General features: G+C 40.5%; 1 protein-coding gene across 1 annotated transcript in view; it reads right to left on the minus strand.

Annotated features, from left to right (window-relative positions):
* Positions 1–18,131, minus strand: part of ERO1B (endoplasmic reticulum oxidoreductase 1 beta) — a 34,772-nt gene extending 16,641 nt beyond the window's left edge. Inside the window, exons 1-5 of the mRNA XM_084515117.1 lie at positions 17,884–18,131; positions 13,811–13,930; positions 10,504–10,587; positions 9,173–9,214; positions 1,777–1,859 (exon numbers count right to left, since the gene is read on the minus strand). Of these exons, the coding sequence (XP_084371243.1) occupies positions 1,777–1,859; positions 9,173–9,214; positions 10,504–10,587; positions 13,811–13,930; positions 17,884–17,970 (416 nt within the window). The 5' untranslated portion in view covers positions 17,971–18,131. The remainder of the gene's footprint in view (positions 1–1,776; positions 1,860–9,172; positions 9,215–10,503; positions 10,588–13,810; positions 13,931–17,883) is intronic.
* Positions 18,132–18,232: the final 101 nt, after the last annotated feature.

Genomic DNA, 18,232 nt, shown 5'->3' on the forward strand with positions numbered 1-18,232 from the left:
CAACACAGTAATTAACTTGGAATTGAAATCCAAATTACTTTATCTGGCACACTAGAATACATGGCATTACCATTAGCTGCACAGAGGAATCAACTTTTAAAAGTCAATTTCATGTCAGATACCAAGACAGATTTCACCATCATTATTTGAACAAACTACACAGGCAGTGACTTCGCTCCCTTCAGTAAAAACTTGGTAAAATAATTCCATACCACATTTTTAACACTTTCTCAAGTACTTCAACAGCTGTCAGTTCAGGAAAAAAAGATGATCTTATTTTCTTAACCCGTACTTCCAGAGCGGTCTACAATACTTAACCTTGCTTCTGAGTAGGAGGCTGGACTTCTAAAGGCCTGTTCCAGGCTAAACTACTTTAAGAATGATGTAAGTCTTTTAAACAACATTACTCTGCTCACCCTAGCAATTTGAAGTACTTTGAAGTTCTCTCACTATGAAACACAAACAGTGCCACAAGCTGAATGTTTCCTTCTACACATATGTGCAGCACAGGACTACCAATGCCACACTACTGACAGTAAAATGTAAGCAACATTAAAACGGGAAGTCTGCTCCAGTAAAGTCCCTGGAAATACTGAAAATAGCCTATTTCATTTGGCCAGATTAGTACTAGCTCAATTCTACAGATGCAAACCTTTAACTAGATACATGTTTAACCTTCTGCCAACTCAAAACTTAAAACTTCCCCGATGTCCTTCTCCAGTAACTATGGGCACACAAGATTTGATAGCCACAGGAAACACAGTTTATAAAGGAAAATAACCCTCGACCATGAGCATTTTGCACTTCTAGGTATAGAATTGGGAGGTTTGCCTACAAAACAAAAACTCTTCCTTCACTTGGAGGATCCTTTATCTGACCTCTGCCAGCTTTAATCAACTGCCCTAATCTGATACAAGGCCTTCTCTTTAGCTTTCTGTACACGTACTCATCCTCATTCTTTCATCCTACAGAAGTGGAAGAGTGTTAATGGCTTACTTCCCCCAAAACACCTGGACAAATGCTCTACCCAGTTTGGTTTAAGATACTACGTATCAAGCAGCAGCATTTGCCTCCCCCCTCTTCAAATTGCAGTCCCATTTTGTTTCTAGGCAGGGAAGTCTCTACATTTTCATCAGGTAGAACTGCTGAAATCTATGGCCAAAGGTGCCACACCTTTCCAACAACAGTGAAAAACTGATTTTTCTATTGCTACTTCTTAAATGTGAGGCATCTAATCAACTGCAAGTTTTTCTAAGTGCGGTTCTCCTCTTTCTTACGTAGGGGCAACACTGTCCTGCAGAGTTCTTCCTACCCAAGCATGACTGTGCCATGCAATAAGCAAGATCAGGGAATTGATGGAAGCTAAAAATAACTTTGCCAACAGAAATAACTCGCAAGCTCCCTGATCTGGTTCACTGAATGATCACAAACAGGCATGTCAGTGTAACAGAGGGACAGAGCAGGACAGAACTCCTTAATTCATCACAGTCATCAAGAACAAAGACGGTTGATACTTGTAAAATGCAGAAAAAATACATTCATTTGCAAACTTTCTTCATCTTTTGATGCTGCAAGATTTCAAATAAAATCATAGTATACTTTAAAAAAAAAAAAAAGTAACGAGCCTACTTAACACTTTTACCTTCAGATGTTCTTGCATCATTTCACATTTACTTTTTAATGGGCTATGGAAGAATGAAGAACAAAAACAAGGCAGACAAAAAGGAACACCCCTTTGTTACTATTTTTATACTACTGTTGTAAATCACAGCATACCTTAAGGTACTGTTAACTGCTCCCAGTTTGTTAGCTTGCTCACAGTCTTCCAATTCTTTGGAATGATTTGCTGCTTTTGAGTACTGTAAGAAAGGTTACATTCAACATATAAGTGAACTAAAATTTATTGATAGCAGGTGATGTGAGAAGTATTTCTAAGCTTAGCATTGAATCTGACAGTATCAGGGAAAAATCCTTATATTCTGGAAGTGGCAAGTAACTGTGGAACACTTTTTCTCCTCCCCCCCCCCCCCCCAACTTATTTTTGTCAGTCTATTTTCACCCTGTACTTTCAACTGCCACAGAAAATTCAGGTAAATGTGTCGGATTTTTTTTTTTTTTCTAAATAGAGTTCTGAAATATTTCTGATACTTGTTTACATTCTTGCAAACTGACTTTGGAATACAAGCAATGGGATAGCTGTAAACTTAACTTGGGGTATGATTATGCTTGCTAAACACAAGGTTTGTCCATCATTCCTGTGGGAAAGTTTATCAGTTTTGGCCGCTTTCCCCATCATGTTTTATTTAATCTTATTCACTAGAATGATTTAGATAACACATAGGTCTGGAAGCGAGGTCTTTTGATCTGGACTCAAACTGGTTGTTTCAAAGCTAAGACTGAAGTCTTTAAGCTGAATGCCAATTCTAAGCTGCCTTTTTTTTTTTTTTTTTTTAACATAATCCAGTGAAATAGGAGCTGTTTTCCTTATCGTTCTGCTAATAGAAGAATTAAATTAAATTCCCTTATTCTACAGTAATACATAGATGTCACCAGGAAATCTGTTAGCTTCTCAGCTTATAGCTCAAAAAACCCTTCTAACTGTTTTACAACATAATACAGTATCAGCACCCTCCTAAAAGATAAACAAACCCAATTTCCTCTTTTGTTTGTTTTGCAGACTGAGCCTTTGGTTTACACAGATTTTTACCTTATCACAGCCTTTAAGAAATATGGAAAGTGATTTGATGTTAGGCAACTGTTATCTTTTTGTAAAGCTGAACTGCTGGCTTCTCTTACTCTGGGGCATATACTTACTGGCAGGAAGGATTACTATCCAAAATAAAACCAGAAATTAAAGACTTCAGTCAACCCTTCAGCAACAGCAAACAATAATTGTAATAACAGAAGTTTTAAAGAAAGAGGATAGCTTCTTTTTTTTTTTTTTTGAGGATGGATTTGTGGTCAAGATGTCATACTCCAGTTATTTCCCACGCATATTTAGAAAAGCTGCAGGATTTTTTATTTATTTATTTATTTTTTACCTGCAATGCGTATACCATGGTATTTCTCAAAAAAAAAAAAATTAAAATTGTTTAGACAAATAGGCAAGACAACTTTAAAATTACACTTGCTACCCCTTGAAACCGTCACTACCCCTAAAAACGCTAATCACAGAAATTCAACACTGGCAAGGTCTTCACACTACATTTTGTACTTAGTGATAAAAGGATTTATTCAACTCTAAATGAGTTAACATTTTACAAAACTTAAACTAAAATATTTAATAGGCTATACACAATAGAAAAGTCTTTTACTATGCTGTTTTTCTTCTTAAGATGGTCATAGTTTTTATCTTTGAATACAGTGGTAATTCTGCCCAACGCAACTAGAATGCTGTTACTGAAGAGAAGCCTGAAAGGGTTGTTTAAGTGCCCTTTTTCCTTGAGGGCTCTGTACATGGATAACATAAATGCCCGTCTTCCAGGTTCAAGGCTTGTGTCATCTGAAGGAAGAGTTAACTCCTCCCTTCCAAAAAGGGAGTATTTGTCAAATACAAAGGCACATGGGAATAAACAGGTAGCCTCCTCCAAAAAGGCTGAGCTATCTGTGATCCACATTCCAGATTTGGCAAGGCACACCTGCATAACCTTGCCTCAAACTTTTGAGTAAATGGTGAAGTTTGTGAGAAAGCCATAAGTAAATGTGTAGACTGGAGCCAAGCAACATGAAAGTAAGACTGCCAACAGAGGTAAGATCCTTGAGATGTGGATATGCAGCAGCTCATGGATTTAAGAGCAAAAGCTCTTGAATCACTTGACAAGGTATGAAATCATTATTGAAAACATCAGAATATTGCAACTGAGCACCCCACACCAAGAAGTAAGGGAGGTTAGCACCTCCCCACCTGACAGCTACCAGGCAAGCAGAACTTATTAGATACCTCATCACACCAATATTAATGCTTAGCCTAAAAGCTTGCTAGTCCAAACTAGCTATTGTGCACATTAGCCAGTTACTTTCATGTCTATACAGCTTGCAGTCCCTCTGCACACTCCAGAAGTTGTCTACAACAACCACCGAAAGAAGGATTATAAAAAACCTTGCATGTGATGCCCTGTGTTATCCACTAAGGACAGAAGGCTTACTTTGAGGAACGAGATGAAAGCCTACCGACAACATTCATTTTACAGAGTGTTTTTACAGGTTTCATATTAGCTCTCACATCAAGCAACCACGTGGTCCAACAGAGCAAAAACAAACCTATACTTTTGTTGTAGGACAGATGACTAACAGGCCCTTCCACTCACTTGTACATATGGAAAAGGAGTCCAAGTACACACACAAAAATGAATCATGTTATGAAAATCTGTTGCAATGAAATTCAGAGGAATGCAGTGGGTTGACACTGGCCAGCAACTAAGCATCCACTGGTCACTTGCTCACTGCCCCTCTCCCTTCCCCTGCCAAGATGGGGAAGAAAGAGTTGGATGAGCAAAGATGTGGACTAGTGGCTTGAGATAAAGGCAGATTACAGAGTGATAGAGCAGAAAACAAATAAATACAGAGTCATGCAAAGGCAGTTTACTTGCCAACTCCAAGAAACAGACCGAAGCCCAGTCAGAAACAGGTCTTTTGGACAGCCTGCCTGCGTACCCAAACTATGTCATACTGAGCATGTTGTTCATCTCTTTGGTTAGTTCAGGTCAGCCATCCCAGCTGCATCCCCTCCCAGCCTCTTGGCCACCCCTAACCTGTTCTCCTGGGGGACAGACAGAAAAGCAAAGCGATAAACAGGGAAGATCTCAATGGCCTGCAAGCACTGATCAGCAATAGCTAAAAAACTGTTTTGTTATCCACACAGCTTTAGTCATGAATCCAAAATAGAGCACCATATGTACTGCTATGAAATAAGTTACAAACCGCAAAACCTACTGAATACCAAAGTAGTGAAGGAGACTAAGAAGTCATTTAGACATTGTTAGGGAACTTGCCCACAAGTATTTATACTAGACAGAGTTTCTTGCTCAATTTTCTTGAGTTTGCTAGGTGTGAGGCTCATTCTTTCACATCAACGGTTGTTAAATGGAAAAATGTTAACAGAGAATACACCTGGCCTAGAATGAACGAAACAGATACTGCTGATGAAATAACACTGAGATGAACGTTCAAGTCTGAAGCGTTTCCAGGCTTCACAATTCTCCAGTGCTTAAAAACAACAGATATGCAACCTCCTTTGCTCTTAGACCAAAGACCCACCGCTGGCCAGAGCTGAGCTAGTGAGTGACACTGGTTGGGCCTCTCTGAATGCAGATTTAAGGGGAAAAACAACCGCTTTGCAACAGCAGCTGGGAGAGTGAAGAGTGAGAAGCAGCCCTGCAGACCCCCAGGTCAGTGCAGAAGGAGGGCAGGAGGTGCTGCAGGCAGGCAGCTGCAGTTCCCCTGCGGCCTGTGGAGAGGCCCCTGGTAGAGCAGGCTGTCCCCCTGCAGCCCACGGGTCCCACATGGAGCAGATCTCCACACTGCAGCTCCCCCATGGGTGGAGGAGCCCCCGGTGGAGCAGGTGGATGTGGCCTGGAGGAGGCTGCGGCCCATGGAGAGCCCCCGCAGGAGCAGGCCCCAGGCCAGAGCTGCAGCCCGTGGAGAGGAGCCTGTGGCAGAGCAGCTCATGCCTGAAGGACTGCACCCTGTGGTACGGACTCATGCTACAGTGGTTTTTGAAGAACTGCAGCTAACAGGAAGCTCACATACGATCAGTTCAGGAAGGAGGGCATCCCGTAGAAGGGATCCCATACTGGAGTGGGGGCAGAGAGTGAGGAGGAAGGAGCAGCAACAACCAAGTGTTATGGATTGTCTGCAACCCTCACTCCCCCGTGCAGCTCAGGCAGAGGAACAAAACATTTTTAGTTTACATTTAGTTCTCACTCATCTGTTAACAATTGGCAATAAACTGATCTTCCCCAAGTTGAGCCTGTCTTGCCCAAAATGGTAGTTCTCCTGGGATTTCCCTACCCTTATCAAGAAAAAATAAAGAGACTGGTTGAGATAGTTTCTTGCCCTGTCCTCTGAAGAACAGGAACACAACAGCGGTATGCTGGTGCTTAGCTACCTACCGGTGTTATGCCACCAGCCTACTACCCAAAAATGTTCTCACTATTCAACTGAAGTAAAACTATAGAAAGTGAAACTACTTTGTGACTTTCCAGCACCATCTGAAGCTTACATTGGTGCCAATAGTTTAAGAAGAGATTCTCTGTTGCTAACTGGACTTCTGTGAAGATGCTGTACCAGCGTAATGCTGGTCTTTGTGCCTAGCTGATCTTCCAAATGCAGAACTGTTCTCCCCGCAGTAATTAAGAAACCACAAAATAAAAACAGAAGAACAAAAAACCCCGGACTAACCACCAACAAAAAACCCTTGGCAAAAAAAACTTCTGCCTAGAACAAGGCAAAAAGCCACAGAAGTGTGAGATACAGCTACAAGTTTAGCAGCTCCTCTACGTTAGGAGAAATGCACAATAGGAAACTGTGCAGAAGCCCAGCACTGAAGTCACAGAAGACTTCTCCACAGAATTCTACCCTGGGTTTATCTATCCAAGAGTATAACTTGCATTATTTAAAGATGTCTTCAGATGGTTTCACCTTTCTAAGGCACATCAGGACAAAAGAGAGGAATTGGACAAGTATGTCCCCCGAGGAAAACCACTTTCTTTAAAATAGTGTTTTAAGGATAATCTACAAGACACAGGACTTTCTCAAATGGACCAAGCCAGTATTTGTATAGTCCTTGAAAGAAGTTATCCATACCAAGATGAGTTTGATGCTTCCTTAAAAGGGATATTAAAGGAGATTGTACAGGAGATTCCCAATTTTTAATTGGCTCGAGGAAGGAATTTTAACTTAACCAAAAGATGTATGAAAATGGCATAAGATTTCTGCCAGTCCTGGTGTCATCTTTCCTGCAGACAAGTAGCAGATGTAAACCCCTTGGTTCTACTACTGATTAAAGTGGCAGAATTGCCATACTTCCAGTACTGTAGCTGCTTGTAACAGCCTGCAAGGCAATTCAGATGAAACAACTGTAGCACATATACCAGCAAATGATAGCTCCCTGAAGAAGTTTTCACTCTTCCTTTATTGCAGAGAAAAAAGTGGCTGATGTTTCCTTAAGTCCAACTCAACATCATTATGTGAAGTAGTATCTTAAGACCACCATTACTCTTTAGTTACTAATTAACATCTTAATTATGGCTCTCAGGATTAATCAGAAGGCTCAAACATGTACTTAAAGAATCTTTAAAGACTAAGTTTTAGAAGAGATGAAGTTAAAATGCCTGTAAGAGTCATTACGATATTTCAGTAGTTAGTTTCTTTACTTGGAAGAAAAGAAACTTTACTTTCTTACATTTGGAAAAGATCAGAGTCAATGAAAAGACTTGCCAGCTAAAACTCTAGGTCTTCTATCCAGAGAAAGTACTAAAGTTTTCCCAGTACAACTACTGCATATGCTGAAACACATTCAGTCATGTCAAAGAGCCGGGAGTTTTTCTCTGGCCACCGGAAGCCTTTAAGAGAATGGGCACACTTCAGAGCGAGCTTGCCACTAGATACATGTAAACAGGAAATGAGACTTCCTCTTGAGCTAAAGCTTGGACAGACTTGTTACACTGATCAAGACACAAATTACTCCATGATAGCTCTCAGCTACCTTTGGTGATCTTTTGTGGAATACAGTTTAAACCTAATACCAACCATCATTTATGATATTGTAAGTTACACTGAGGTGAAATACACAGTAACTATGGCTGGCTGTCCAGTGAGGTGAAAAGTGCTGGGAAGGATGGAGACAGAGTTAAGCAAGAATAAGTATGAACCTACAACAGAGCCATGGCACTATCCTGGTTTTGGATGGAATAGAGTTAGTTTTCCTCCTAGTAGCTGGCACAGTGCTATGCTTTGGATTTAGGGTAAGAATAATGCTGATAACACAGTGAAGTTTTAGTTGTTGCAGAGCAGTGATTACAGTAAGGCAAGGACTTTTCAGCTTCTCACTGCCCTGCCAGCAAGGAGGCTGTGGGTGCATGAGGAGCTGGGAGGAGACAGAACCAGGACAGCTGACCCAACCCAGACAAAGGGATATCCCATAGCATGGTGTCATGCTGAGCAATTAATATGGGGTGGCAAGGACTGCTGCTTGGGAACAGGCTGGGCATCAATCAGCAGGTGGCAAGCAATCACATTGGGCATTACTTGCTTTGTACGTTATCATCATCAGCATCCTCCTCCTCTTCCTTTTCTGTCCTATTAGTGTCTCATCTCAACCCTTGAGGTTTTACTTTTTTTCCTCTCCTGATTCTCTCCCCATCCCATCAGAGGTGAGTGGGGTGAGGCAACAGCTGTGTGGTGCTTAGCTGCCAGCAGGGTTAAACCACACCAGGCACTCAACAGTAAGATCTCTTATTTGGACCTCATAGATACTCTTATCCAATCAACTGCTAAAACCTTTTTTCTTGGCACTGTGTTTGGGATTTGGGAATGGGAGTTTTGTCTTTCTGCTCTGACCTCTCTTCTAGGTGTATATACCTCTTTCACTTTCTTGGCTGTGCTAAGATCACTTGATAACCTATGAAGGTTGGTTTGGACAAAAGCAAAATCCAACAGCACAGACTGACTACTTAAGCTGGCACAGATGACTTAAGCCTACATCAACTTAAGGCTCATGAGCTGTTCAAGATTAGATGCATCAAAACTACATATAAATGTTCACCTTTTTTAAAATATTACAGGTAGTGTTTAGATATGATTCTTACAAAAAGACTGCACTGCTATTCATCTCAGCTTATAGCTTCACAGAGGGTGGCCTATACTCAGGAAGGAGCACAGAATTTTGTATCAGGCATTTGGTGGCCATGCGTCGCTGTCCCTGGTCATTCACTGATTCTGTCTGTACCGAGTCTCAAGCTGTTAAAGACTCAGAATGGCGCAATGGTACCAGCAACATCAGCAACACTGTTACTCGTACAACAGAAAATGCAAAGCTGCACACAGGAACTGTTATGTTAACAGTTGCATCATGACGCCAAGACTGAAGATTTGCAATAAAAGCCAAACATCTACTGTAATGTTAATATTACAACAAATGAGATGAAACTTAGAAAAATAAATGACTACTTACCTTATTAGAGCTCCCAGCTTTAATTCCAACAGGTATTTTACTCTAAAAACAAAGATAATTCAGTTTTTATACTGCTCCTAGAAACAATCATGCTTGATATAGAAATATTTAATTCCTAGATTTACAGGAGGCCAAACCATACTTGTTTTACATAATTAGCTTGTTCCTTTCCTTCCTTGGATTTATTCAAAACAGTACTACATCTTTGACAGAGTTATTTATGTTAGTGGTAAAATGATTAAGACCTTAGACTACTTTGATTATATTTATTCTTTCAAAATAGTTTTGTCACCCTTTTACTTAAATTTAACTAGATTTGTTAGTAAAAATTCTGAACTAATACGAATTTTGTTAGCTGATGACTGATTATAAGTATAGATCAGCCTTATAAATGAGCCTTGGTATAGTTAAAGAATCAGTATATACTTCAGAATAGTTAAAAGTCTGCCAAAAACAATTTGACATTTCTCACAAGTCAAGGACAGACTACCTTTTGACTGAAGATGCATGATTTCCAAACAGGCTAAGAACCAACCCTTGTCTCTTATGCCTTCTGAAAACGCAAGGCGTACATTATATACCTGCCCCAATCAATAATTTGGGTGACAACAGAGTGCCAACTACTGTAGGCTCTAGTCTCAGACGTGAAATGTCAAAAAAGTGACATTAAACTTTAGAAGTGACTTGCAGTTTATGAAATCATGCAGTTCTACCACTTATTGCTTTGCATCACTGCTCACTGAATGCATGTTGTAAGTCACTGCATAGAAGACATGGTAAATCCAAGGAAACAAAGACCTCAATACTACAAATATATTGTTGGGACTTGGTATACATAAGAACCTTAATCACACCTACCCCCAGTCTCTAAATATTAGAAAATGAGATGACTACCTCTAGGAATCATTTTCTCTCCCCCCAGGTAAGTTACCTATTTCACAGCTGTGTTTATTTTGAAAGAATTAATGTATCAGTGACAGATTTTGTCTAAGATACTCTTGATTTTATCAGAGAGCTGAATCAAGCTACACATGGATGGGAATACATCGCTATAATTGCTGACATACTAATAATTATTATAGCACTTCACTTACATTCAGTGCTACCATTTCCTCGAGGACATTATACAGCCTGGCTGGAAAATAGATTTATTCTAAATGAGAGGAAATAATAGAACCATATCTACTTACCATTAGAACTATAAAGTATGTTATTACAAAGATCTTAAGTTTACTATAGTGGAAAAGTAGAGCATACAGCATTACTCACTGAAAATAAGGAAACTGCTTAGTCAAATGACCCTTTCCTATTTTATGTTATTTGATCCATACCTCAGGACAAGGCTCTACATGACAATCTTTGATAGAACAATGGCCATCGTCAGCCCAGAATGGGCACGGTCTCTTCAGATTGACCTAAACACACAAAAAACAAAAGGTTACAATCAGTATTATTTAAAGCAAATTTTAAAACAGAGAACTCCCACTATCAAGTCCTTTCAAATTAAAAAAGATAAAAAGAAAACGGTTAAATTTAGTACTGACATATAAAAACATACGTTGAACTACTCTCCCTCAGAGCTGAAGCTTGGTGCATTGGAGTTGTTAATAATGGTACCAAGTGGACACAAACACAGAATAGTAAAGCCCAAATTAAATCTGTCAGTTAATGTAACTTAAAAAAGCAGTAAACGAAATGCTAAAAAGAAGGCAAACCAGACACATACAGCTATAAAATGGCTGTACTTAGTTGTATTTGTACTAAACTGATCAAGGAAATATATTTCATGGAAGACAGGAACTAGTACAGAAGTTTATGGTTTAAATTAAATGCTTGGAGGATTTCAGATTCCAAGCAGTAAAAAATGGACAAATCACTACTACACTTCATTGCTCTAGTCAAGGAATAATGGGTATCAAAATATTAATGGACTTAAAGAGCTGATGTTGTACAAATATAAATAACTAAGAGAAACCACTTCAGAAACATTACCAGCAAATCCAGTCATGTTTTCTTGTCAATGCTCCTATTTGTTATTAAATTGCAGAATAACACACATACTAGAATCTACTACATAGCAAGAGACTCAAACACTTTGCGATTACATTTCATGCTGATTGCCAATATGAAAGTCAGTGCAAAAAAAAGTTTTATTTTGCATTAGCCACACACACACACACACGGTAACACACACTTGGACCTCATTGTTCCTACACTGAAGACTACATACTTAAAGTTTTCTTGCACGATCAACCAGAAACACTGTGGAAATACACCATCTTTGAAATCTAAAATTACAAGTAAAATACAACACAATTATCCTCAGAAGCTATCAACATTTTTGGATAAAAATGAAGACACACTTTTACAACTCTCAAAGTAAAACTATTGTTTCTCAGTTTTCCTTTAGCAAAGTCTGTACTAGTTTCCTTCAGTTTATAAGTATTATTCAAAGACATTAAACTGAAGTCACTACTTATATCAAATAACCTGCTTAAATGATTGGAGGTTATTACTTTATATTTGAAACTTTTGAGTCCACAGTTGGACACAGCAAGAGTTCTAATAAAATGCACTGTAAAATTAAGCCTAATACTCCAAGGACAGCATCAAGTCCTTGAACAATTTCAACACAAACTTAAGATTTAAAAACATGCTCACAATTATTATTTAGGTCTATACATCTTAAGCCAGAAAACTAATCCATATGCTAGCTCACAAGAAAAGACTTATACAAGATGTACATCAAATGGAGTCGTACACTGTAACAGCATTCCTGTTGTATCTCATCACTACCACCCCAGTAAGAGCTGCTACACAAAACATGCCCTCACACCAATTTCTACCAAAAAAGCACACCCAAACCAGCTAATACTGTTAGGATACAACCTTCTTCAAAGTAAACCCTAACACACTTAAGCAGCCACGAGGGCCGGTGTGCAGTCCACCCATTGCTACACAATATTTACTAATTCTAGAGAAGAATTTGTCAGAAAATCAAGCTGAATAAATTGGAAAGTTTTTTATCTGTTCCCTTCTGAATAAGCAGCAGGTTTTTTGTCCCTGCACAGAATCAAGGAAGTGCTATGGAGTCAGTGCATAATCGGTATTGATTAAAGTACAAAGACTGTACAACCTCAGTTGGGCTCACAAGTGTGCTTTGTGTGTGAGCACAGATACTGCTTAGTTACTTGGACCTTGCATCTTCCTGTTAGCAGTATCAGCAATGCAAAAAAAACTTCAACTCCTGACTATCCCCCAGCTCTATAGGTTAACACACTGCATTTTGCTGTCTCAGTTCTCTACCCACTGGAAGAATATACCTATCCACTGAGGGTGAATTAATAATACAGATTCCAAAATAATTTGTATTGGTTTGGTTCCTGTCATGCAGGAAAATTGTAAGCATTAACTACTGTTTGTACACTCAAGCATACAGTCATTTGGATGAAATCAAAACTGTATGAAAGATGAGGTAGGATTATAACAAACTGTGATCCGCAGACTCCTATTAAAATTAAGATAAAACCTCAATTTGCAGGACGAAATTACTATTGTATAGTTTGTACAAAACCTTGTATACATGCTAGCCCTCTCTTTGAGTTCAATCTTCCTGTTGCCTCTAGAGAAACTAATGAACAGAAGCAAGTGATATTCGCCCTCAGGTCGCACATACCTTGCTTCTCCTGAAAACTCAAGTTAGAACTGCGTCATGTAGCAGGAGGAAATTCAGGATGAAGTTACATATTATTGCTTGCTCAGACTACACAGGGAAGACTCTAGTGCTTCTCCTGTCTCACATTTATAACCCCACCTTACATTAACATAAATATTTGTCTGATACCAGACCAAGTAAATAACTTACTGCATCCTGAAAACAAAAAAAACAAAAACAAACAAAAAAAAATCCTGAAAAATTGACCAGGTTAAAGGGAAGCACTGGCATAACACACAGTCAGACAAGGCCAAGATATAAAAGCAAAGGAACAGAGATGGCCTGCTCTGAAGAGGAATCTTTTTTTTTTTCTCTCCAGTGGCAGGTAACCATCTGATAAGCTCACACAAAATGTAACCTCATTTTCAAGCTAAACATATCTGAAAATAAGAGTCTTATTTCACTCATCAGAGTCTAACAGAGAGAAAACAATTGTTGAAGGACGTGAGTGGTATCACAGACCATTTGAAAAGTATTTGTTCCTCTTTTTCAAATAAATAAAAGCTCTCTAGATGGCAAACACTGACATCAGAACTAAGCTGGTAAGAAAAAGAAATAATTGTAATATTTTAATTTCCAATTATACAAGTTACTTCGAAGACAAGTGCTGCATGCTGTCAAAAAGCTACTAATATACAACCCTTTCCCAGATGTAGCCGTCCAAAGACATTGCCTTGAAAATTACCACTTACACGCTGAATGAAAGCAGTAGATTTGCTGTCATGGACTCCAGGATTAACAGAGCAAACACAGGACCTCCTACCAGTATAACTTCCAGGGACTGAAAGCCTGCTATAACCAAATGAAAGAACTCTACATTTCTAAAAGACAACTTAATGCAGCCAAGTTGGTTTGCTCAGTAATCTTCCCTGTATTTTATGGATTTCATTTAAATTATTCAGGAAAAAAGTCACTAATTGTACCTTGTAATATCTGAAGTAATCACGTTCTTGCAGTTTCTGTATTTTGGGGAAGATCTTGAACGTATTGAAGTCATCGATGCTTTCTATATCACATAAGCAATCATCTAGGACTCCTGTGAGCTATAAAAAAAAAAAACAAACATTGGATTGTTTTTTAATCAAGAAATGCAGCATTAACTGTGGAAAAATCCTCTAAAAAAAGATAACAGTCAAAAGAAATAGCAGCAAAATGAAATTCCATAACAAAAAATGTATTTCTCATTATGTAACATACTTTACACACCCAAAATTGGGAAATAACAGACCTTTGCACTTTTTAGCTTAAGTCCACCTTCAAACACAACTCTGAATCAATGTTAGACTACCATTTCCAGCCCTGAAATTTGTTTTTACAGATTCAACGTATAGAACGTTCTGCAGAACAAACAGCAAGATTTTCCAAACTACAAATACACGTTATCTTAGCACAGAATTGCAAACCAAGTATTCAACTAATGAGCATGCAACAGAAGAATTCCCCCAAAAACACAACTATGCACTGTTATCCTATTTTTTTCATTTCTTCTTAAAAGTACAAAAAATTCTAGATAGTTTCTTTAGCAGTATGGGAGAAAGAGACATCGGTACTTTTCTGCCTAAGAAGTTAGTAACTTCACAGTTAAATTCTACAAAAAAATGCAGGTGTCTGCACTTGTTTTTCCTAATATTACAAGGCTGTAAACCTATTGTGAAATTAAGCCTGAACTTCCCAGGCTCCATCCCTCCTGTGCCAGGACCACAAGCTTGCTGGCACTGAACTAGCCCAAGACTGTCCCTGCAAGAAAGCGCGCACAAGTGCCGAGGCAGCCCAAGCGCTGCCAGCACAGGAGAGGAAGTAGCAGTGCACAAGTAGCCAAGAGAGGCCCCAACAACTGAGCAGACTAAGCTATGGCAACAGTTTTGCTAAGACCCTGACAGCACCTTAACGAGAGACGAGAACAGTGAAAACGTGATTCTGTGAACATTTGTGACATAAATTGAATGAAATCTCAACTACTCCTCAGCTTCTTCACCAAATAGAAGCACCCTTGAAAGGCCTTTCAAGCTTACGTTCGAAGGCTTTAGTCCATATCTAAATGAATGGAATCAAGCACTGCTGCTAACTACTATTATTCTTCAGCCAGATGTGAAATTTGTCAGCATAACTGATGGCCTAGAAAGCAAATAAAATAGGAAAGCTCGCATATTTTGTATCTTGTGTAGGCTTAGAACTTCTCAGTACTAAAAGGCTGCGTGCGAAAGGAGAAGAAAAACATTGTGTTTTTTTCTCCATAGATTTCACAGCTAGATGAGATGAGGTTATGAAATCTTCTAATCTGTTTTATGCATGATAAATCACTCCACTACTTTACAGCAAAGATACCGTTATATAACCAAGCTTGATATAAAAAAAAGTCACCAGAAATCACACTGTAGGCTTCCGCTCTTATGAAGAAGAAAGGAAGCCCAGGAAGTGGACTCCTCACCACCCAAGAGAATACAGCAAGGTTATGGCAATAAAGCATTTTAGTAGGAAATTCCCCTTACATAGATCTTACTTTCCCTGACACACTAAATAGGCTGTCGCAATTCTGCAGGGTAGTTATGGTAATGAAGTAAAACACAATTAAGGGAAGCAACTTCACCCTAAAGTCTTCCATGCTTTTACACTTGCTTTTGTTAATGTTATTTAACTTCAAACCTGGGCAAACAGCTCTGGAAGACTGTATTCATTAACAGGCTTTTAAAAAGCCTAAAGACCTCACAACCCACATGACTGCCAAGTTCTAAGCAAGAATACAGAAGTTATTATCAACATTTACAGAAGTAAAACATCCATGCACTTTAAATTTATGATTTCATTGCAAAACTCAAGTTTTTGTATCAATCACACATAGAGAAAGTAACACCTTACCACTAACAAACAGTTCGCACATTCTGCTAAAATACAAAAAGGCAGAAAGGTAACTCAACATTTTGCTCAAATATTATTCAACTATATAACAGAGTAGCTACGTAAAGAACAGTAACGTATTAAGATGAAAGCAGAGTGAGGAGGAGCTGAGAAATTTTCTTTGGACTTAAAGATGAAGAGTAGGAAATAATTCTGATGCTTGCCTCCCACTGCTTATAAAAATATTTAGACCATCTTTGCAAAACCAAAAATGCCGCTCTGGGGGAAAGCGATCCAAATCAACAAGCTGTACTTACAAGCAGTATCAAATACCCACGGAAAATAAAGCTGCAGTCCTTTATTTAACCAAGATAACAAACTAATTGAAGTTACACCTTTGCCAGATGTCTCTGATAACACTTTCATTCTAGGAACACCTTTCACAATGTAGTGTATTTTACTCAGAAAAATAAGCAGTGCCAAAAATAATCTACCCCCCAAACTAGAAGAGGGCTCAAATTTTTTAAGAGAAAAACTAATATAGGGTAGCAAGAGCAAGCAAGCAAAACTCTCAATTTCATTCTCATAAGCTTTACAAAACTGAAGCAGTTGGCTCCCTGAATACATAAAACTGGAAAAAAAAAAAAAAAAAAAAAGATGTTTCCTTGGAAGGCACGTTCTAAAATTAAACAATGCTGTATCTGTACCAAAATACAATTTATGAAGTCCTTTGACAGCCCATATGAAAAGCCAATACTGCACAGGAGCAGCGTCAGTTCATGGCATGCTAACTCCAGCCGCCCTTGTCATTAGTGCCAGTAAAGTCTTCAGTGCTTAATGACAGACCACTAAGAAAATGCATGAAACTGCTCTGTTTGTCAGCACCCGGATCCCCCAGTGAATTTTCAATGTGAAGATATGAAAATAAGGACAACATATTTCACAGTTAACACTACCTATTGAACGACCTACTTTGCTATCCACGCCACTCATTTTTTGCCTTTTTGAGCTGAGCTGCACTAGTTAACTTAAACCACAAATACACAGCCAAACTCTACTAGAAGTTAGCACAACTTCTGAACTGTACTAGAAGTTACCACCACCAAGTATCAGGCTTCCTTTTCATTTGTCAATTACTTTGAACTTTACGATAAACTCTAGGAGCATTAGTCTAACATAAGTGTGATCAAAGTCAGACACAGACTAGTTTCTATTCCTTATTCCCAATATGCTTATCAAAGCATTCACATGTATCATTAAACTTAGTTTAGTTTTTGTACAAGTATCAGCTGTGTTGGACATGTCAAACTGCTCCAAGATAAACTGAGCTTTCACACAAAAAGGTTGGCGTTTAACCTGCATCAATTTCTCCTTATGAAAGGCCGGCAAAGAAGTGTACTCAGCACTTCAACGTTATCAGCAACCCGAACAAGCGCATACACTAACAAGCAGCATATTTACACCAACCACCTTATTAGTGCTATCAGGTTGCTGCGCTTTAATTGCTCCAACAATTAGAAGACCACCAGGGACACAGCTTTGCTCCTCAACGTTTCACTCCGCCAGGGCTGCAGAACAAGAGAAGAACTGCAGGTAACACAACCCCAAGGGCTAATGGGCAGCTTATCTTTCCTCGGGGCAAGTCGAGCCGTGGCTGTTTAAGCTCTCAGCACAGGGTAATAACAGTCCTACAAACAGCCACCCCTCTGCCAAGGGCTGCGAGAAAGCCACGACAGCCTAACACCTGCGTTAGGAGCTCCAGTTCAGCCAGCGTCTCGTTATGCTGGGATAACTGTTAGGCAAGGGTTTTTTTTCTGAAGCCTCGGACAGCTTCAGGTTATAACCCCAAACCGTGGGGTTCCTGAGCTCGGTTACTCCCCGCCTCGGGCCGTCAGCCTCCACCCCGCACATCAACTTCAGAAGACGCAATAAAAACAACACCCGGGGGCCGCAGGGGCGCTCCGCTCCACGTGCTCACCGCGACGCCCGGGGCCGAGCCGCAGCCCCCCCTCCCCTCCCCTCCCCTCCCCGACACGGGGCTGCCGCTCCCCGCCAGCTGCCTGAGGACGGCGCTGCCCGGAGGCCGCGGGCCGTGCCCGAGCCCCCGCCGCCGATCGCCCCCCCCCCTCGGCCGCCCCGCTCCCCCCGCCGCGGCTCCCACCTGGGCCTCCGCCGCGAGGACGCAGCCGAGCGCCACCAGCAGCCGCAGCGCCGCCCCGCTCCGCCCGGCCCCGCCGCCGCCGCTCATGCTGCTCCCGCCGCTCCGCCCGGCCGCACGAAGCGGGCGAGGCTCGGCGAAGCGGCGGCGTCTCCGTCTCCTCCTCCTCCTCCTCCCCCCTGCCCGGAGCCGTCGGGCGGGGGCGCCGCGCTCGCCTCAGCCCGAGCGCGCGCCGTCCCCTCGCGCAGCACCCGCCGCCCGCGCGGCCGCCCGGCTGCCAGCCCGCCGCGCCGCATGCCGGGACATGTAGTCTGCGCGCGCGCGGCGCCCTCCCGCTGGTACTCCTCCTCCT

This window comes from Aythya ferina, assembly GCF_964211825.1.
Source record: "Aythya ferina genome assembly, chromosome: 3".
NCBI classification, from domain to species: domain Eukaryota; kingdom Metazoa; phylum Chordata; class Aves; order Anseriformes; family Anatidae; genus Aythya; species Aythya ferina.